General features: G+C 57.3%; 1 protein-coding gene across 1 annotated transcript; it reads right to left on the reverse strand.

Moving 5' to 3' along the window:
- Nucleotides 1-1,642: 1,642 nt before the first annotated feature.
- On the reverse strand, nucleotides 1,643-17,322 carry Sara (Smad anchor for receptor activation). Its single transcript, XM_037213135.1, is given in 16 exon segments — nucleotides 1,643-1,865; nucleotides 2,416-2,580; nucleotides 2,896-3,016; nucleotides 3,895-4,037; nucleotides 5,028-5,125; nucleotides 5,741-5,891; nucleotides 6,179-6,211; nucleotides 6,213-6,284; nucleotides 6,722-6,848; nucleotides 7,467-7,647; nucleotides 7,899-8,063; nucleotides 9,164-9,286; nucleotides 10,426-10,521; nucleotides 15,147-15,326; nucleotides 16,293-16,467; nucleotides 17,203-17,322. Coding segments are annotated over 15 exon segments (1,974 nt in total). The 5' UTR covers nucleotides 16,456-16,467; nucleotides 17,203-17,322; the 3' UTR covers nucleotides 1,643-1,709.
- Between the last annotated feature and the right edge of the window lie 5,368 nt (nucleotides 17,323-22,690).

Consider the following 22,690-nt stretch of genomic DNA (forward strand, 5'->3'; position numbering starts at 1 on the left):
GCTGATAGGTTGTATGTTTTATCAGAGCGCACGTTCTGTCGACCCTCCTGTATGTTGATGCCCCCGCACGCGGATCAACGTTTTCCCTCGGCGGAGGTTTCTATGTCAACCGCCATCTTTTTCTCGCGTCTCCTCTTTGCTGCGGTCTGCCAAAGATCGTTCTGGTAAGAATGCTCAGCTAGGTGTTCTAGCACGGAGGACTGAAATCATTAGTTATTTCGATTCAAATGGGAAGTGCACGTGCACCGAAAGCCCGGCTTCATACAGATCCTTTGAACCCTGCCGATAGTACTATCCCCCGAAAAGGCTGCAGCCGAGGCAGCCGAAAACGGGGGATCGGGCCTAGGCCGCCTACAGGGGCGCCCTTTCAGGGGGGGGGGGGGTAACACTTCTAGTAATTCCCCATTGCCACGCGGTAGAAGCGGGCTCAGATCCGTCGGAGCTGAGCCCCCGCCAAGATCCGGCGGCGCCCCAAGCGCCCCTGCATCTCATGGACGCAGCTCCCCCCGGAACTAAAGCAACACACAGGAAGGTCCATCCCCGTTGGAAAATGCGCACGTCCAAGACGAACTCATCTGTAGACCATCCCGATCCCATCGCGCGCGCCACTTGGCCCATTCGGTTATCCGCCGCATTCCTAGTTGGACCCGGCGTGGATGCCAGACGCAGACCACCTGATGGTGCCTGCCGGGTCCATTTCTACATCAGTCCGCTTGACGGACAAGACACAAATGTCGACCACGACTCCTTTCCACCCGCGATAAAATACAGAAGACAAACGCCATATGTGTATATTTTTCGTACAGTATTGTTGACGATACATATTCCACCCCTCGATCACGAAGCAGACCGTAAACATATTTGTTGTCTACTGGTGTTTTAGAATAAACATAGTCGCCCAACTAACACACTTGTTAATCACCACCTTTCACGTACTCGTGGAACTTAAGGTAAACGCACCGGATCAGTACATCAAGTGACCGCATATGCCACCGGCAGCATCACATCCAAATAACACATTGCAACCGGCACGCGTAACATGAGCACCCCTAGGCTGACGATGTGCCCTTAAGCAGTACGTTGCAGTGAGAACGACCCCGCCCGACAGGTCGGCTGGCCGGGCCTGCATCGCCGCCCCACATCGTGTGGGGCGCGAGGGCAGCCGCCGACGCACGTGTGACGGCGCGCGCGCCTCTCGGCAGGGCGTTCGTGAGTGAGAAACAGTACTGAGTACCAGTCACGGTGCGCGAGGGTCAATATTAGCCGCCGTCTGCCCTCCTACCGTCTACGGATCACCGCAAGCCGCCTGGTCCGCGCCGGGACCGCCGTGCGGCGCACCGACCGCGGCGGACCTCGACGCGGCTGGACCCGCGTCTGGGCTCCCGGCAATCCGCCGGCGGCGCGTGGGCCGGTCCCGCGCGGAGGCGATTACCCGTACCGCGCGGACGCACCGCACCACGGCGTAGCCACAGCCGCGGACGCACGTGCTCGCAGACGCGCGCCACCGCTCGCCGCCGCGGCGCATGCATATCAGATTCCCCGGATAACGGTGTCGGCGGGCGGGCCGCGTCCGCCGGCGGCCGTCGGCGCGGGCGGCGGCCGGACGCCGCGGCAGCTCCGCCCCGCCGCAGCGGTCGCGGCCCGGCCCACAGTGCAGGCGTCACAGCCTCATCACACGACCCCGGGCCGCCTCAGGCGCGCGCGTCGTCTCAGCGGTCGATCACGTGGAACAGCAGCTCCAGGCAGATGGGGCTGTCGGGCACCTCGGCCGCGTACCGGTGCAGCACCGGCACCAGCTCCGAGTCCAGCAGGTTCAGGCAGGCCGGCGGCAGCGCCTCGCCGTTGCTGCCCGCCTCGTAGCCCACCTGCCCGTGCAGCAGTCAGGCGTGAACCAGGTCAGGACGGCGATCGGAAGACAGCCGATGAGCAGTGGACGCCGATGGTGGTCTCAGCGAAGAAACTCAAGATCCATCCAGTCCGCACACACTGGCTAACACTGCGCATTACGACCGCATAACTTTGTTGACAAAACAAAAAATAATCGTCTGCATCAACGCCGTTCTGCGCGTCGCGTTTTAACGACGAAATACTCGAAATGGTGCGCACATATGCCGCACATAATGCAACTGCCCCACTTCTACCCAGCATGCAAACGCCATCTCCGCGCAGTGCGCACGTAAACATCTATCCCCCCCCCCCCCCCCCACACAACACAGTATGATCGTGCAAGCACATCCACCCATGCAGGCTTCCACACACAATTACTGATCCCAGACCTCACATCAAGTAAAAACACTTCCAGACCGGGAGCATCACGCGGCCAGGATCATCCTTCACAACCGCAGCCCACCACTCCCAATCGGTCCCCGGGCCGCGCCGGTCCCGACGCGTCGGAGACCCGAGCGCCGCGCGTACCGTGTCGCGGTCGACGGTGGCGCGCAGCCCGATGCGCGTCCGCTCCGACTCGGCCAGCAGCGGCAGGTGCGGCGTGAGCGCGACGCACGTGCCGCGCGCCACCTCCTCGGCCAGCCGCGAGAAGTCCGGCGGCTCGCTGCCCGACCGGCACACCGACTCCGTCACCTGTCCGACACGGCGGCCGGTCAGTCCCGCCGGCTGCGGTCGGCCCCGCCTGAGCGCCCGGTGCTGCCAGGTCAGCACGGTCATGTCCTGCTGCCACGCTGTGACAGCGGCGTCGGTCATGTGCACACAAACGAAAGGTGTCATAGGCTATATGTGTTACATGCGCAAAAGTCTGAGCACGTGCGGAAGCAGTGAAAACGGGATCGAGCGGATCAAGTTCGTCGGACGTCCGCCTCCGTTTGATGACGCCGCGCTCTGCCCAGGGATCGCCTTCAGTTTGACACGTGCGGTCCGAAGACCAGCGAGCGCTCTCACCTTGATGACGTAGACCTCGGTCCAGCGGATGAGCTTCGTTTCGCCCACGTAGTCGGTGGCGGAGTGGACGCGGATAGACGGCACGCCGTCCAGCGCCTTGTCGTCGATCACGCTCCTCACCCTGGTGCACGGACAGTCCACGAGCGGTGAGACAGGGACGCACGCGCGCGACACGCAGGAACGGCCAAGCCCACTTCGGAGGTCGGGGCGATGTAATACGATGCACGGTCTGCGATGGACCACTGGAGAAATGTCATGCACACTGCACGAGTCATGATTTTCCCAAAGTCGTGCACACAAGGCATCAATTACATTAGCCCGATCCAAGTTAAGCTTATCCAAACTAGAAACGCATGTACACAACGCGTAATCTCGGCCAATGGGTAAGTCAGCCATCTTGTTTGGCCGTCGTAACCTAATAGGATGCACGGCTAAGTCAGATCATTGAATTTTCTGCTGTCGGTAATCAGCGTCAGCAAAACAGCAGTGCTTTGCGCACAAACTGCACGCTGACAATGTCAACAAGTACCGTACAATGGGCACAAAAATCTGTACATGACAGATGCGCAAACCAACATGAAAGCCACAGCACACAACCGTGAAATTAACGAGCATTCGTAAGCCTACAAATTGTCCGAGAACATACACACGTGAAGCGGTAATAAGGAACAGGAAACACTTTTCCAGATTCATATCGTGCGCAATGCAAGCCATTTCACGTCTTCTGGTGAAAATACGCGGTTAACATAACAAGCGCGTTCGAGTTCCGTGGCCCGTTCGTTAGCCAACATCACAACAGGGCAGTCAGGGTAATTTACGTCAATGATAATTAGAGCCGATTCAGATCGGCTGAAATTTTCATGTTGACAAATATTGACCAACGGACTTTGTGCACGCATAGCAAACTGTTGGAATCCGACGCTGCGACGGCAGCGTTGCCTAGCCGACGTTGCGACGGCAGCGTTGCCCAGCCGACGCTGCGACGGCAGCGTTGCCTACCCGAGGTTGTGGCTGCGGTCGTCCTCCACCCATTTGATGCTGATGACCTCGTCGGGCGCCATGCCCAGCGGGCCGCACTCGATCTTGTAGTCCTGCATCTGGCGCAGGCTGCCCCGCAGCGTCTGCATGGTCTCCGAGCTGATCTGGGGAGCGACGCCGGGTCACGGGTGAGGTCCAACAGGCCAGAGGTCACGCGCTGCTTCGGACAGGCCACGTCAACATCCACGCACTCGCGAAAGGCGCAGTGAAGTGCTGCTGGACGATCTCCGGTATACATGGCAGCATTGTGGGCAAGCTTTGGCAGGTCAATAATAATGTTCTTGGCGGATATGAAACCAATGACTGGAGTTATCCACTCAGGCCAATGTATTGTAATATTCAACCAGGCTGCGTTGTAACATTCAACACGGTGAAATGCGTGCAAAACACGAAATGTATTACCCTGCACATATTTTGGCTTGTTCCGTCCACAAGTTTTCGTGAATTAATCTACGGAGTGAAAAAACTTCCCAGGGTCCCATCTGCCTGGAAATATTCAGTGTCACCTCAACATGGTTGACGATGAATACCAAGCAGCACAAGTTTCTGTAATTGATACAGTGACATTTTCGGGCCGAAAGCCGCCCGCGCGCATGCTTATCTACATATGCTTCAGTCAAATTAGGTTCCAAGAGAACTCAACAACATAATTGTGTTTCTTTGGTTTAGCTTGCTGGTGAGAGCCAGCAGTCCGACCCATCACGCAGATGCTAACACCTCCAATGCGGAGATTTTGCGTATGCGCATTTAGAGGGCTTTGAGTGCGCGTAATGATGTGCTTACCCAAACTGAACTCCAGTACTGAATTTACACAGAGTCTCAAGCAAAACTGCAACTAACGCAAACAGGCAGGCAGACTGATGTACACTCCCAAATTTGTCACTCAATCTGCCTTCGAGTTAACTCGTAACGGCCCTTAAACACAGCCCTTAACGGCCGTCAACACGCCAGTACGGAAACAACAAACCTAACTAACACCAGAAGAGTACCATTCGATGAGAGGCGGAGCCCATCTGCACAGACAACCCCCCCCCCCCTCCCGCTACTCTCCCCCCCCCCCCCCCACTGCGGTAGCATCCACCAGAGCTGCCAACCTGGAACATGAGGCCGTCCTCGACGATGGAGGACTTGGCCGTCACGCCGGAGGCCGACTTCAGGGCGCCGTTGAAGACGATGAAGCTGGCGCCAGTCACTGGCGGCGCGCAGGGCGCGGTTAATGATATCAGAAATGTCACCACCTCGCGTGACATTTCCGTGATTCGACGAATATGGGGCAGCAGTCACCACTTGTGACAAAGTCACGGCCAAGCGTGGTCCAGCCCTTCTTTTCCCCGGCAACGGCCGAGGCCAGTGCTCCGGTGTAAGCATGGGAGAGCGACGAGGAAAATAACAAAACACTGCCACGGCCACTACAGGCAGTACTAAAAAGTGAAAAGTTTGCAAATTCTCTTGACAAGAAAGTCTGCAAACTTTCTGCGGATTCCGCATGCTCCATGCTTGAAGGGGCGGCCCTCAAACTCCTCACACAATTTATAGTGGCCCCTGGATTTGGCAGACCTTTGGCCGATTTTCATAATGGAGCAAATCATACCTAGCCCGCCACTGCAGCGGCTATGAACCCACCTGAACGGCTATGCTCTTGTTGCAGTTACGACTTCACTGGAGCTTGCCGACGGAACACACAAAACTGTTTCATCACGGCACGTGCAAAACTTATCGGTATCGGTTAAACTTGCACACCTTCTCCAAGGGTGGCCAGAATTGGCCAACAAAAAGAAAAAGCAGAACCAAGCAACCCGCGCCTCACCCCGACGTGGCCGGTTCTGGATGTTGATGGCCTGGGTCTGGTACTGGCCATCCTCGTTCTGCATGCACACCAGGTGGCTGTCCGCCTCGCGCGAGAAGCTCGCCCCCAACGCCAGCACGTGGTCGTTGCTGTTGTTGATGGCCTTCAGCACCTAGTCGGAGGACAAAAGCGTGGAAATCATGACTGAAGCGACCAAGCGACCCACGACGCAGACTTCCCCAGGCCACTGACACCCGAGTGTGCAATGCAGGCAATGCCAACATTCCAATCACACCCAAATCAGCATAAACAATTTATCTTTATTAGCGAATAACCACACGATAACACAAACCGGTTCGCTTCTGTTGACACGATTTCAGGCGCGCTGATGTCCCCGCTGCTGGGGGATGCTGGGGACCCCACTTCCGGGGACGCGGAGAGCATATATCGACACCATACCTGGTTGAACCTGTTGCGAGGGATCAGCACGGACTGTCTGCTGCTCCTCCATGTGGATATGCATGCCGTGCACGGTGGGTAGGACGTAGGCGAAGTTGCGGAAGTCCTGTGGCAAGACGAGCAGTTATTCACCAAAACGTGCTCACCATGGACTCGCCAGTACATCACCACACACTGCACCGCTCGGCTGCAGAGCCATACCAGAGGTGCCGAGCGATACTGGAAGCCTGCCCAGGTCACCACGAGGGACAGAGACCCGGTCACTGGCCGGGGCCATGTCACGACACCATGACTAGTGAACGGTCGGGATCAAGACACACACACACCACACACCACCCTCCCCGGGGGGCGTGGAGTCGACCACGCTCGCTCCCGCCCACAGCGGCGGCCCCTCCGACTCGGCTCGTCAGCGGGGTAGCTCGCCAGAGACGGACGGCAGCCTGCGCCACACGCGGACAGAGTCCGTCAGCGCGGACGGCTGTGGCGACCTCACACTCAGCTTGTCATCCCCGGCCAGCTCGCCGCCAGCCCAGGCCAACCTACCGCCAGCAGGTTGATGATGGTGTGGCCGACCTCGAAGAAGACGGGCTTGCGGTGGCGCACGCTCACCAGCGGGCACGGGTAGTAGCGGAACTCGGCGCCCAGCCGCAGCAGCAGCCGCAGCGGGAAATACCTGCGCGGAGCGACGCGGCGCGGGCCATGGTCAGGTCAGGTCAGCTCTCCCGGCCCGACCGTCGGCGGACGGCAGGTGTGCGGGGGGAGGGGGGGGGGGAATGATAACGGCGCCCGCGTCGCCGTCCGTAAACCTCCCATGTGGGGGCGCAAGCCGTGCCCACGGGCCTCGCCGCCTGATGGCAGAAGTGTTGACAACGACAGGGGCATAAGTCTTATGCTTTTGCCAGAAACCTTCTTCGACCATTTTTATTTTGTGGAGAAATCATGTGCGAGCTAGGATGTGCGTAAAATCATGTCGATGAATGCTCTGGGATTCGTAATTCCGTGTGAACATCTTTCAGATCCCTTTCGGCAATGGTGTATCCTTGGCCTGTCACAGCACGTATTTGGCGATCACGCACCAGATGCATGCGTAACTGGTAAACCACAGTACTGAAGCATTTCTTTCGCTGTCTCGCTGACAATGCCCCGCGAAAAAAACTCACGTACTTAGATGAAAATTATCTACAAAAGTGGCACCGACAAAGTCAACAACGGAGGGTATTGCCAACATCAGTTCCAGCTAGCTTCCACATACTGAACGGCCATGCAGCTGATTGCCACCATTCTGCTGACCTTCGCCCACGGCGCCTCCCACTTCTGAATCAGCACGGCGACGAGGAACGGCTGCGGCGGACACGGCACGTTGTGCAAGCACTGGAACGTCGGCCGCAGGTAGAGGAAGCCGCCGTGCTCCTTCGAGTCCAGGAACGGGGTCGAGAACAGCGTGTGGCCCAGCTCCGTCACGAAGTTGCCTGCAAACGCGCACAGAGTCACGGTCATCGACAGGCGGTCTCCAATTCAGCGGGTAAGATTGTCGCGAGTCAGGAAGTCACGCATGCCACGCGTCGGACCATCGACACATCGGTCTTGCGGCAACGCCGCCGCGCCCGTGTCTGAGTGGTGCTTCGCGGTACTGTCCAGCCAGGACCGCTCAGCCGCGGACAGCGCAGTCACGTGGGCCGCAGCGGACGGCACGGGGGAGCGGCGACGCCGGGACGCCCACCTTTGGCCGCCTCCGCGAACAGGTGGTGGTAGAAGAAGAAGACGTCCTTGGGCAGTGTGGCCTCGTTGGGCAGACTCTCGAGAATGACGACCACCTCCTCCTGGCCGACCGTCGAGAGGCCGTGCGAGGTGAATATCCAGCAGGTGCGGCCCACGCAGCAGTCCACTGCAGCACAAGGACACAGGCATCAGACGACGCTCACAGGTGTCAAACAACGCCAAACGGCGTCAGATGACGCTAACGGGAGTCAGATGACGCCCGCAGGCGTCAAACGTCAGCCATAGCGCAGCCCGCCGCCCAGCGATACGGATTGTCGTGGCTGCAGGCCTCGGTCGGGTGGACGGCACGCCCGGCAGTCCTGCGCGGAACTCACACACACCGCGTCCGCCAGCGGCACCTCTCATTGGCGTGTCCGCAATCAGCACACCCAGTTCAAATTCGAGCAATTCCAAGAATAACTGGTGTTGTGACGCGTACATTGCATGAAACAATTGGTTTCGATTCCACAATTCCACGTGGAGAATTTGCGCTGTGAAGCGTACATGGCTGACCACAAGACACAATTCAGTCCCTCCCGGAACTAAATAATGGAGCTTGACCAACCGGACTAAATAACGGCAAAAAGCCCAGAACTTGGTTGGGCCTGTGGTGACGCTTACTTTCGCCAGGTGCATACTGCACTGGACGCTGAAGGATGATGTTAGTCCGCTTGTTACAACAATCGTCGTTTTAAATGCGATGTTTTCGTCCTAACCATGTGAAATATGGAAACACTCTGCCAAAAGCGATGTTTTCGGGATTGCCATGGCCCGCCCCTTCCGCCCCGCTGAATCCTTGAATGCCTCGTGTTTTCCGGCACGTGACGAAAGGCTCCTGGTCCCCGGACCCAGCAGCGTACCACAGTGACTTTGCGAGACGTCAACAAGCTGGCAACTCCCCACCGTTCCCGTGCCTGCGCGGCTGCAGGGCTGTCATTTGATGGGTTCTGCCAGAGTAGACTTAACTACACGTCGGATGGTGTCGCTAATTAAAGGCGTCTAAAAATGACGCGGGAACAGTAACGTGCCATCTTTTAGGGAATCCCGTGTTCAGCGAATGCACAATAACAGCGGCCAGCGGGCATGCCCAGTTTGTCGAACTTCTGCGCTGGTCTGGCAGCGTTTGGAACGCGCTACGTAAGCATGCCTACTAACAGTCCATCCTTGGACACACGACCTCGGCACAGCTTACGCATGTGACGGCCGTTGGCCAATCAGCATCCTTACATTTAAACACCTTGACGACCACCATCAGGTTCTTGTTGATGAGGAACGACCACGGCAGATCGCGCTCGGCCCGAATCATGGACACGATCGTCTCCTCCGGGGTCGACTGCTTGACAGACGCGCCTGAAAAATGTATCGGCAATCGGTCACATACGAATGGGCTTACCAGCACAAGAGAAGGCAGCAATGTGGCAAGCGTGTGATGCGGTAATCTGTTTCCTTCTGCCCTGACCTTACACATGCATCTAACTAAATTTCAGGTCGTACGAAAATGGCTGCAGCGCAGGCGTTGTCGTAACTGTGGACTGATTCTGGCAAAAACTACCGAAGGCGTCTTTAAAATACACGGTTATTTCCTGACCCGGCCTCTGATCACAGAAGCTGATATGATGTTCTTACGTCAACGGAGGCAGCACCGACGGTAATCGTCGCCAAATCACGACCAAAGTCACTAGCCGATTGCGAACTGCTGGACTTCCATAGGCACATCCACAAGGACAGCACCGTTTGGACACCACCACCTCGCATAACCCGAACGCGACTGCTGTGGCGGACTATCACCGGCCATGTCATCATATGTTATCAGCGATGGCTTGCGCGGTAGACCGCAATGAATGGACAGACGTAGACAAACGGCCTGGCGGGGCCCCGACAACGCGGCCACACTCGGGCGCCGTGAGCAGACTGACTTTACGCAATCGATAAGGCGTTCAACAACTCAGACGTTAGCTTTGCATCGATTGTAAGACCACTCCATGCCCAGCGCATCTCAAGACACATTCCGTCTGCTAGCGGACTGCATCCAATAAACTTATTTGATTGACCAACAGACAGGGGAAAATTTTCGATAGTGCCAAGCCCTTGTAACCGCGGGCATAGAAGACGCAACAAGCTATGCAAAATGAGATCGATTCAAACACCCCGCCAACAGCCAACCCGACGGGCTAAATTTGTTACATGGACTATATTAAACAATTTATCATCGCGCTGTAAGCGTTCGGAGACGGACATCTCGCACGGATTTTCCACAATGTCGGAGGCTGTAACTGCAGAGTCGTTGCTCCCATCACGTCAAATATTCACGGGGACCGTACCGTCGCCTCAGTTCGCAGCCATGCTGCACGTGTTTACACACGCCTCCGCAAGATGGCAGTGTCGGACACGCGTCGATCTGCCGCAGGCCCGCCCGCTGGCATACGCAGGACACTCCAGCCGGCGGGGGCAGCCCAACCTCGAGCCTTCTCGACAGTCGCACCCCTCACCTGCCGAGCCGGACTGGTAGAGCGGCGGCAGTTTGCCGCTCTCCGGCTTCCACGCCAGCTCCTTGCAGCCCTTAGCGTCCTTCAGAATCGCCGCCGCTGGGGAGGGGGCAAGAGAAAAAGTTAGCCCGCATCACCACCGCACACGATACTCACCGCTGACAAACAATACTCGGCTCGGTGGAGTAGGCACGTCTCTTGTACGGCCAGAGAAGACTCACGTTATCATGGTGATCAACAAATAGTGGAGCGCAGCTCGGCATCTGACGCCTGTGCGTTCATCACTTGACGGTGATCCGCGGGGCATAACCACCGGCAAAAATCCTCCGGCATGCAGACGGCAACGGCTTAGCTCATAGGTCATATCCATCAGCAAAACAGGAGGCTGGTAGAATGTCATCCTCCACTTCCAATTGTCGACAATTAGCTGGTTAGTGATACCACAGCGCAGCTTCAGCCGTTTTCACATATGACCGTAACCGGGGAAGATAACCTTACATCTGCAAAGTATGATTTTTCAGAACTTTACTTTCTTCGGACTAAAAATAATCCTTTCCACGTCCACGAAAATCCAAAGGCGTCCTTCTCAACACGTTGAATGAGCAAAACGCATTGGACAACGCATGCCATTTCAAGTTTAAGGTATTTCAAATCTGATATACGGTAAATACGGCAACGAAATCTTATATACGGCAAATTTTAGCAATGCGATCTGCATTGTAACACATTGTGATAAGTTCAGATAAATCGCAGCGGTGCAAGATGTTGAGGACTATGACATACCTCTCCATCGCATCATCTACCTCATGGACGCGATATATATATATATATATATATATATATATATATATATATATATATATATATACATATATAATGTATATGTCTGCACCACGTCAACCGGAACAGCACACCCTATCGCTCAATGTCGGCTACAATGTTATACGGAAAACATTACGGGTGCCGCACGGCCCTGGACGAGTGGGGAAAATTCCGTAGCCTTTAAAACATTTTGCATTACTTGTGACATACTCAGCCACGTGACAAGTGACATACTCAGTCACGTGACGAGTGACATACTTGGTCACGTGACGAGTGACAATCTCAACGACTGTTAGGTGCGAGGGACCAGGCCTTTCGGTTGCGTTTAGGTTTTTTCGATATATGAATTAGATCGTGGAATGTTGAAGCTACTTTTGACCCCTCTCCCCCCCCCCCCCCCAGGGGGTTCCCAATGGAAAAATCCCCAACAAGCATTTCACGATGATCTGAATGCCAGTGGTTGTACGCCCAAATATCTTTCACGCGCTCGGACCTGGACGAAAGTAGCATGCATACACCGCTCACTTAAAACGTAACGCAGCCACTGTACTGAATACTGGTAACAAGAAGGATGGAATACCTCAAAACAGCACATAAAGTGCGTAAATCGTGACATGCCCTCATGCGGACAGACGGACCGACACGCGGGTACACAGGCAGGCAGAAAGCACATTCTGAGCCCGACATCTATGCAGTCCTTGAATATCACGCCATTCACTGCCATGCATGCTCAGCCTCAGCTAAATAGAGGACCACAGGGCGGGTAAGCGCAGCTGCCCTCCATATCCACCCCTACAGCATCGCCAGCGTTCAAACCAGCAGCAAACCGATACGATCACCGTGGGCTTGGGGTCAAAATCGGGACCCGTGATCGCAACGCCACCGGTCTCCCGACGGCGACTAAAAAGAGAGCCACGTGCGCCGCACGTATGACCTTTGACGCCTGGGATGTAGAAAGGCGCACGGTGGATTCTTTGCGTGAAGATCCCTTTGTGCACCCAATTTTGAGTCTCTGGATTATGGCTCCCGTGGCTCGGACAACGTCAAGTTCAACAGGTCGCACGCGCATGCAGGCACAAGGGCATCTTGGCATCTTGCATCTTGGCACAAATGCTTCAACATTCAGTCACTTAGGTGGCAGATGTGTTGATATTCGCTTGCGCTATTACACCCCTGGCTTGGGGTTCACTTTCTGTCGTTCCTCTCCTTGCTCGAAATCGGCCAATCAGCATCGAACCGGGCGGTGGCCAACCCCGCATCTAAGTGCCCCAGGCTTGACAAATGGGCTGGGCGGGTCAGATTCTGGGTTCGGGGTCAAAGCGCAACGGATTAGCGCCTACGTGACTTAGGAGGCCGCTGGAGAACTGGGATTTCGTTAACATGAAATTACATTTTCATCCTGGACACCCTAATGGAGGATTTTTGGAACGTTGCTTGGCACTGATCTCCTTGGCCTTCCTACGTGATGGCAGCATCGGCACCAGACAAATCATTCGTACAGCTCGGGGCATACAACTTCTTAGGTTACAAACTCCGCCCCCTCTCCCCCGCACACCCCTGATGATGGGAAGAGGGGCGCAACTCATCGCGAGCGTTACGCACACCACAGGTTGAGGTTATAGGGTGATAGGACAGCCACTAATCGACTGGCATGTATGTCATGTTCCTGCCACCAACTTCGCCTGTCCTAGCAGTTGTGGGTTGGCCACAATCACATGCGGGTGCCAATCTTTGGTTACACCTCACGTGTGCAGCCCACGGCCTCTCACCAGCTTGATTCAACTGAAACCGCCCGATCGCCCAGCCCGTCCCGTCTAAATGCAAAGCCCATCACCACACCAGACCGAGCCGTCTGAGCCCGTCGAACTGCGTCGCGTCTTTCACGTCGCTTTTTGCTGCTCCAGCGCATCGGGTGTGAAGCGGTCGACGGGACCGCACCTCCATCCCCACCCACACCACGGATGGCGGCAAAACCTGCCAAGTTGGCGAGCATTCAGCCGCCGCCAGCCCGCCGTATGGACAGACTAGCGCGAGCGGGCGTTGCAACATTCCTGGAAATAAATTCACTTCACACGCACCCCAGCGGGCGTGGGGCAGCCGGTCCAGCGTAGCGCACGGGCCGACACAGGTGGAGACAGTCGACCACCCGGGACCTTCCGGGCGCCAGGGCGGGGGGAGGGGGGGGGGGGGGCGACGGAGCCGCGGGGGCGGCCGTACTCACGGGAGCGGTCGGCGCCGCGCGCCAGCCGGGCGGTGCGCCGGTGCGGCGGCCGACAGAGGGCGCCGCCGGCGTCGGGCCGCTGCGCGCCGCGGCCCGACGCCGGCTCGCTCAGGTCGCCGCCGGGCCGGATGCCGTCGCTGAACATCACCTGCTTGGCCTCGCGGGACGGCGTCCGGCCGCCGGAGCCTGCCGCACGCGGGGCCCCTCTCAGCCGGGCGCCGCACTGGCGGCGCGCACACTTCGGGCACGGATACTTACACTCCGGGCACGGTTACAACCCGGGGGCGGCAACAACCCGGGCACGAGAACACTCCGAAGATGGTCACAGGCGGCATGAGCGCAACGCTCCACACGTACCAAGGCAAGCAAACCGCCGAGGGTGCGCCACGTATTTTCGGCTCGCAGCACCTCACCCCGGTGCAGAGGCCTATTTATGACACAGCCGACCTAGAACGCCACTATCGGCGCCAAATTTATGTTATGCGCTTTAAAGGTAAACAATACTGTATGGCTCAGAAGGAAATAGTACAAAGTACCGCGCGCTGTAACACCACTATGACTCACGAAAGATACCAAGGAAGGGGATTATGGTCGGGATTATATTGACCAAGAAAGGTATTGTTGCACGGCTATGATGCCGCAGGAAAGGGAATATTGTCGGGACTGTATTGACCAAGGAAACGGATTACTGTCGGAATTATTGTCGGGCTTATATCAACCAAGGAAAGGGATCGTTGTGCGGCTTTGATGACCAAGGAATGGGATTATTGTCGGGAATATATTGACCAACGGAAAGGGATTATTGTCGGGATTATATCAACCAAGGAAAGGGATTGTTGTACGGCTATGATGACCAAGGAAAGGGATGGTTGCCTGGAATATAATGACTAATGGGAGGGAAAATAAACCCCGCCGACGTCATCAGGCGACGGCGTTAGTTATGGGAAATAACGATATTTGTATTGTTTGACAAAGATGGGTAGCATTGCCCTTCTTACACGACTGGCTTCAAAATCGACCCACGCGCTGCTAAGTTCCTAATTTCATGATACAGAGCGAACCATCTTCTGTATATCTGTGACAGTCCCAGTAAACGCGTGATCGCGGGCACTCTTCGGCTTTATCGCGCCATTTTAAGTGGGCAGATTTTTGCAGTTTAGCCCGAACAAGTTCAAGTTGGAGACCTCCCTGAGTTCCAGAGATAAGACCCTCTGCGTCTAAAAAACCTTTCCCTGGGCCTCTAGTGCCAACTTTGCCTCAGCCACCCCCGCCTTTAGTTTGTAAAGTTGCGAGTTGCGGGTCGACCACATTTCATTAAATAGATGTCATGCAAGCCATATGAAACCAAATCGAACAAAAAATTCGAACGCAAACCACTCTAAGCAAATACCACAACTGTGCAATAGCAAGCTCCATGCCATGCCATGTGGCCCACGGCAAACCGCTTGGTCGCATACTCATAGCCAATCACACGCCACACAATTTAAAGCAAAGTGATCTATCTATGAAGAATCGATCTTAAAGTGCCCCACTTAGCACCGAGTTAAACAAAAACGGTAAAAACGAACCCAAAACACGTGACGTGGGACCTCGGGTTCGGCGGGGGACCCTGGGACGTGACCCGGGATTCGCCGCCGACAGCCGGCCGGCGGCCTGTCGGGAGGCGGGTCAGGCGGCGTACCTTCGGTGCGCTTCAGCACGCTCGGCACCATGACGGTGGGCGGCGGCGCGTTGGCGGTGGCCTGCTGGGCGGGCGGCACGGTCGAGCAGTACTCCATCGGGTTGTTAGGGTTGGGCGGCCGGGCGCGCTGGTGGCGGGCGGCCGGCTGCGCGGCGGCCACCACGCGGCTCTCCTGCTGCACTGTGGACACGGGCGGCCACGGCGGCCGGTCAGCGCCGCCGGCCACCTCACCTGCGCCCCCGACAGCCGCGGTCCCGACGCCTCTCCGCGAGCGGGCTGGCGGCTGCCGCGCTGCCACCCAGCGCAGCGCTCGTGAACGGGACAGAACGAGCGAAACCGGCCACGAATGGTGCCGGTTCGGTGCGGACGAGTTCCGTTTACAAACTGTCCGCGGCCCGGGACGACACCCCCAATCCGAGCTTAACTACTGTGCGACACCACGGGAGCAGCTCCAGCAAAAGCGCTCGAGGAGGGCGACCGCTCGTGACAGCCCAGAGCGAGCTCCGATAAACGCTTCAGATAAGACATTTGTGTAGCGGGCGGAAAAACAGGAGTGTAGCACTTAGATTATCCACGTCTGAGACGGCACGTGGCGGTCGTGATCACTGGCGCAGACACGTGACGTGCCCCAGTCGTAGCACACCGACAGCCCGTGCAAAGCTGGAGGGGATGGGGCCGACCTTCTTGTGTCCCATATATCCAGAACAAGCATAACACATACTTGCTACTGTTGTCCGCCATGTTTCCGACCCCTGCTTGCTTCCCACCTACATTTGATCGTTAACACAATAATACGATTCAAATTATAATATATAAATCATCGAACTACTCCCAAGCTTCGTTCACACTATCTGCCACCTGCCCTGATCGCCGATTTTAATCGTTCAAAGCACACAGACTCCCCAAACGCCGACCAGCATTTCCCAACTTTGTGAATGCGTGCATTACTTAGGTCAGTGAAGCAATTTTGCCTAATCACAACATCAATCACACTTAATTCTTACTCATTGCCATCACATTTGTATCTGCCTATTTTATGTACCAAACTGAGTACGCCAGATTGGACTGCAACCTCGTACGTCTACAGACAGCCTCCCGCACCCCCGCCGTGCCGTCGCCATCGGTGGCGGCGCGGGATCGGCTCACCCCTATCGATGGTGCTCTTGCAGCGGATGCAGACGCGCCCCTCGCGAAACTCCATGTACTCGAGACAGACGCGCTCGCTGCAGCAGGCGCTGCAGAGGACGCGGCCGCAGGCGCGGCAGTGGTGGCGCCGGCGGATCACCGTGAACTTCTGGTCACACTCCATGCAGCTGGCCGCCTGCCGCAGTCACGTGGTGCTGGTCAGCGCCCCGGCGCGGCCGCAGGTCAGACCTGGCCGGGTGTGTCAGCGATGGTCCACAACCGAACCCTCCTAGGCTAGCACGCTGTCGATGCTTGGGCCCCACCAACGCAGTGCAATAATCCCAGCTCAATGGATGGCTTGTGAAGAGTTGTATTTCGCAGAGCACCGCCCTGCTCAGAAATAGGGGCTAGTTCAGTTTCATTCTTTTAATCGGAGGCTAACACGTCTCCCGTGACGAGCCAACGCGCGTGTGGTTTCAGGATCAGATCCCAAACGCCCGTCAAGCACTGGTGAGCGACCCGCGTGTTCCGTAGTGACCCGCGGCGGCGGGTCACTACCTACTCAGGGTCCCACCCCTCAGGCACAACACGCACCACTCGGCAGCACCACCGGCCGGCGCCGACCTCCGCAGCACACAGGTCCGGACTGGTCTGAACCGAGATACAACAGCCCCAACCAGGTCCTGCTCAGAAGCAGCGACAGCTCATAATGATGCTGCCTCAGCCGATCGGGCGTTCAGATATGCCAGTAACAGCGGTACGGACACACCCAGCCACGTCCCCGGAGAGCGGACAGCGAGGAGCGGCCCTGCGCCTGCGCGACATCGTCCTGCCACAAACACACCGGGGGAGCCCGCTGCCACCCCCGCCGCCCGGCGCCCCGCGCCCGGCCGCTGGGCGCGCCAGGCGGTACCGCACCGAGTCCACTCACGTCCTCGTCGGGCACCCAGACGGGCGCCACCTTGCCCAGGTGCTTGTCCTCATCGGAGAGGCTGACCAGCTGGCCGCGGGCGGCGGCGGCCGGCGCGCGGCCCGCCGCCAGCCGCGCCTCCTCGTACGCGCCCGGCGCCGTCACGATGTTGCCGCCAGTCGTCGACACGCTCTCGACCTGAGGGCGCGGCGTCGTCAGGCGGCGCCGACTGCTCCGGGCCGTCCTCGCTGGTCTCCGCGGCCGGGTCGGCGGCCGGCGTCTCGCCCGGGGCGGCTGCACGGCGGCAACAGATGCGCGTTATACAGCTGAACGGCCGTGGGTCTGGTCTTTAGGGCTCTGGGTCAAATTGTCGCCGCCGAGAAGGGCAAACTGACTCCGCCGGATCTCAAAATGCGTAGGCTTTGGCTCCGGAAAGTATCAATAACAACGTAAAGCGGTGTGACACGTCCTAGACACCATCGGTAAGACCAGCACTTGTAACATGGCATAAGTTGGACCAAAAAAAAAAACAACGGTTGGAGGTGAACATATGTAAGCAGTATTGGAAGTAACGAAAGAGCTCCCGGGTCCCGAGCACTTGTGGGAGTCCAGGCTTCCAACAAAACAATTCAGGCCGCCTATGATACCACCTTGCCGGGAAAATACAGTATAATTCACCACTTTTGCCGTGGCATAAAACCGGCTGTTGTGTTTGCTTAGTTCAAAACACAAGTTGGAATGAGTAGCTTACAGCGAAAAAAAAATGATAAAAGGGCAGCTTTCTGAACAATTTGGTAGCGCTCTAACAACGCCACTCAATTGCCCTAGTAAGGGACAGCATGTTAAGATGCAGCAGGTCTAGCAGATAACAGGTTGTCTGTTCTGAACAATAACACTGTCTGAGACAGAACTCATGTTCCGTATCCACTAGCTTGCATACCAGATGAAATTCAAGTCAATGGCAAATGGTCAACGTGTTTTCCATGACGACAAGCATATTCGTTGCTAGTGTTGATTTGACCTTTAAGCACGAAGTAAGGTGAAATCATCTGACATATGAATATATCCTATGTTAGAACAACGACCAAATTCCTACGCCAACGACATTCTTCACAATGCCGAGGGCTCCCTTAACTGCGGTTGATATTTCCGGGCCACGGGCGTCAGGAAAACGGTTGCGCATCACGAAACAGATGACTTAACTTGTTTTGGATAATAATGGACATCATTCGCGCACTTGAGCTGGGTCACGTTCTGATAGACCATTGCACCGTCCACGGAAGAAATGCCATATAATGTAAAATTCCATAAAATGCCACTTCATCTTCTAACACGGCAAAAACCTTAGTTTCAAGTGACTATTTTCGTTGAAACACTTCTTAAATTGCACCGTTGCATTAACGGACAAATGGACCTTTCCGGCTGTGGAGTGGGCTGCTTGAGTTTTCACAGTAGATTACTGCCTGCTTCCCTGCGCGAAACGGCGACGCTGTTGGCGTCGGTAGCTCAACAGTCCACGACACATCGCTGACTCGCGTCTCAGCAATATGAAGCGGGCCTCAGTTGACAAAGGCACGTAGCCCGAATATTCCGGCGGGGGGGGGGGCGGGGGGGGGGGGGGGGGGGGGTAATACCGTAGTTCCTCCAAAGTCCTACGAAATCGCCCGTATCTGTTGTAAATCGCCAGTACCGCGTGGCTCGTGGGGTCACAGCCACTGCGCGCCCATCTCCGTCCGCTCCCCCCCCCCCCCCCCCCACCCCAGCTACTTTCGTCGGTTGACATTTGTAAGCTATTGAACATTCATGGATCACTGGCACACCTTGCCCTGTTCCGCGCACTGGATACATTAGATACACGTTTTTCAGAAGCAGTCCAGAACTGCCTTGCTGTACAAGGGGCCGCCGCCGTTTGGCGTCAGTACACCTTTGACGTCATCACCGCCTTATTAAGTTTTGTTGTCTCAGATTTCTAAGTCTGCGTTAAACGGCAGTCCCCTCCATATGGAAGCTCTCCATGCATCGCTGTTCGAGCTTGGCGACGTTTTTTCGACGGCTTAGCTTTTCAAAACTCGTTTCTCCTACGCAAACGAAACGTGGCTGACAAGTGTTAAAACATGCCCTTTCTGGCCGGCGCTGTGACCGATGCCGGCACCTGACAGACATGAATCGTCGTCGCGAGGGTTGAACCCGCTGTACATGTGAATCTCTCGGGAATCTATGCAGCCTTTTGTGCGGTGCGTCTGACTAAAGAGAGGCAGACGTTAACACAGCCGTACGCTCGGAAATCAGTGAATCCATTGACCTGAACGGCTTCCGCATCAGGAAAATGCATCAGGTCCATCGTTGACGTTCATAAAGCTGGCATTGGATGAGCTGCTGCCTTCTACACGCCCGACTGTTGCGGATAATACGGTGAAGCCACCGGGAAAGGTGTGAAGCAGCATGTCGGCAGGTGGCCCACACAGCATCTGACTGCTCGCGGCTTCCGTTGCTGCGCCGCAGCGGAAAGCCCGCCAAAGCGCACACTAACGACGGGTCGTTACGGCATCCCTGAACGTACCGGTTTACAAACGTACAACCCCCGGGCGTGGCGCTGTCCGTGCTCACCTGACGCCGCCTCCTGGCTCTCGTCATCGACCTGAGATCGGGACGGCAGGTCGAGGCTGGTGGGCCGCACGAGCGGCGGCGGCGGCGGCGGCGGTGGCGAACCGCGGCCCGGCTCGGCCGGCGCGCGCGCGTTCCTGCTGTCCACCTCGCATTCGATCGACACCTGGCTCTGCAGGCGCGAGATGACGCCGCCCTTGAGCGCCTCCAGCGCGGCAGGCGCGGCAGGCGCGGCAGGCGCGCCCGGCGCGGCGGCCGGCGCGGCGGCCGGCGCGGCGGCAGGCGCAGCAGGCGGGGGCGGCGATGCCTCGGACGGCGGCGGAGGCGGTGGAGACGCCGCCGGCGGCGGCGCCCCCGCCGGCGCGGCGACAGCCGTCTGCCCAGTCTTGGGCCGGGCGCCGCCGAACACCGCGTCCGCCGGCTCGGGGAGCGGCTGCTCCGGATCCGACTCCGGCTCCGGCTCCTCCTCCAGCTGCTCCAGGTACATCTCCAGCTCCGAGTCGCTGACGTCGTCCGCCGGCTGAAAGCGGACCGGCTCGGGCTCCGGCGCCGGGGTCTCCGCAGGCTCGTCCTGTACCTGTCGCGTGCCGACGGGGCTGCTCCGCGCGCCGGGCGGGGAGGACGCCCCATCGAGCGTCGCCGCAGGTTCGGCCGTCGTCTCGATAGTCACGGCCGTCGCATGGGTGGACGGCGGAGACTTCCGCTCTTGCGCGGGGGACGAGAGCGCCGCCCGCTCCGTCGCGGGATTGTCTTGATCTGGCGACCGCTCGGCGACGGGCTCTGCGACGGTCGCCTCCGCAGCGACGGCCGGGCAATTGGGCTGCCCTTCCGGCGTCGGTGCCGCAGCCGTCGCTTCGTCCCGCGTCTGCGGCGTGGCCATGCTGCCGTCACCAACACCTGTGTCGTTGAACACGGAGCCGCCGGCCAGGATCGCGCTCGATACCGGCGGCAAGGCGGCCCCCTCTCCGGGGTGGAGCACAGGATGCGGTTCGGCCTCGAGGGCCGATGGCGGACCGGGCTCGTACTCGCAGCCCTGCGCAGCGTCAACGTTCCCAGACGAAGGCACTGTGGAAGCCGCGCTGAGCTGCCCATCATGCGCAGGCGCCTCGCTGACCGTGATCTCTTCGGGAGCGGGCTCGTTCAGCGCCTCATCAGACAGCTTCTCCAGTCCCGTGTCCGAGCTTACAGCAGCAGGCGACGGCGCGGGCCCGTCGAGGGACTCCGCACAAGTCACACGAGAGTCGCGAACCTCTGCCAGACGCGTCGGTTCGGGGATGACAGGCATCTTAGCGTCCGCGACCGCTGGCGAACTCACGACGGTGGCATTAATCGTCAACGCTGGAGACGGCATCTTTGCATCTTCTAAGGGAGCCGCAGCTGGTCTGGCGTGCCTAACTGGAGAGTCCTGGCCATCGGTGGAAGGGGCTGGAGAATCGAAGGAGCGCGCACCCAAAGCAGAAGCATCTATCCCGTTGCCCTGAGAAACGGGACCAACCAGGTGATTGGCCGAGGATTTCGACACCGGCGCGTGATTGGTTGAGAGGTCCGCACTTGCCACGCGATTGGCCGAGCTCGGGCCAGTCGCTGCGTCCGTAGCCGGTTCAGCCGACGCCGAGTGCTGAGCTAAAGGTGAAACGGTCCGCACGTGCTCTTCCTGAACATGAGCGAAGGATGTTCTCGGAGAACTGGTGTAGCTCTGAAAAACAAAGACGTCTCAATAATGATACAAAAACTATAAATACAAAACCTTCAAACCACACAGCCAAACAAGAATCGGGCGACAATAATTGGGCGTTGCTTGCGTCGCTGCGCTGACAACGCCGCAATCATTCCATGCAACTGGCACCTCTGCAGCAGTGTCATTTTGCAGCGTGTCATGTTCCTGACATCCCTCCAGAACGGTCACGCTACGGGCACCGTTTCAGCCGTGTGATGTTACTGATACTGCTGCTGCAGTGTCATGCTGCTGACAATGTTGCAGCAGTGTCATGTTTCTGACACCGCTGCAGCAGATCATATTAATGACACCGCTGTATTAGTATCAAATTACTGATACCATTGCAGTAGTGTCATATTACTGACACCGTTGCAGCGGTGTCAGCGGTTATTTGCCCAGCGCGCTGGGCACACGCGTAGCTAACCGTTCAGTATGGCCAGATGTCGAACTGGCCTTACTATTGCTTTTTACGTTGCCTTTTATCTTACGTTCACTTTTGTGTCCGAAATGCACGGCTTCACACTGGTAATCAGGATTGATGCTTGGGACGCGCCGGCGGCCGAGGTCAGCTCACGCCCCGACGCTTGACACTGAAATGCATTACCAGATTCACGGCTGGATTTCGTTGCCATGTAAATTGTTTGGCCCAGTTAGATGGTTCCCGGATGATTGATCCAGATCACCTCGAGCACTCCCGGAGGTACGCAAAATTCACCGTGAAGCGGCTAATGAGAACCGCACGATGGGGTATGACGGTTTTATTTCCCCGGGTATGTGTGGTAAGCAATGCATGTACTGCTGCCGCCAAGGGTAGACCCACACAGAAAACATTGTGTATCACTTGCCACTTATGCTCGGGGTGAACTTCATGGGAGAAACCAACGCCAGCTCAGATTACCTCTCAATGAGTACATTCGTGACACAAAAAAACATAGCTATCAACCAGCCTCTTGAAGGCGGGGACGCTGGGTACGCCGGCCCGGTAAGCGGAATGGTTGTGCTGACGGCGCACCTGGGCCGGCTCGTGGGGGTGGGCGCCCGCGGTCACCAGCGGGAGCGGGAGTGTGCACTGGTGTTCACCCCTGCTGATGTGGTCACGATGATGAATAATATGGTACTCTTGGTGGTCACAGAGTTATCATCGCTGGGCGCAAAATGACCACAGTAGTCGACGCGCCCTAAAACTCC

This window comes from Pollicipes pollicipes, unplaced genomic scaffold (assembly GCF_011947565.3).
Source record: "Pollicipes pollicipes isolate AB1234 unplaced genomic scaffold, Ppol_2.1 Scaffold_3087;HRSCAF=3621_pilon_pilon_pilon, whole genome shotgun sequence".
NCBI lineage: Eukaryota > Metazoa > Arthropoda > Thecostraca > Pollicipedomorpha > Pollicipedidae > Pollicipes > Pollicipes pollicipes.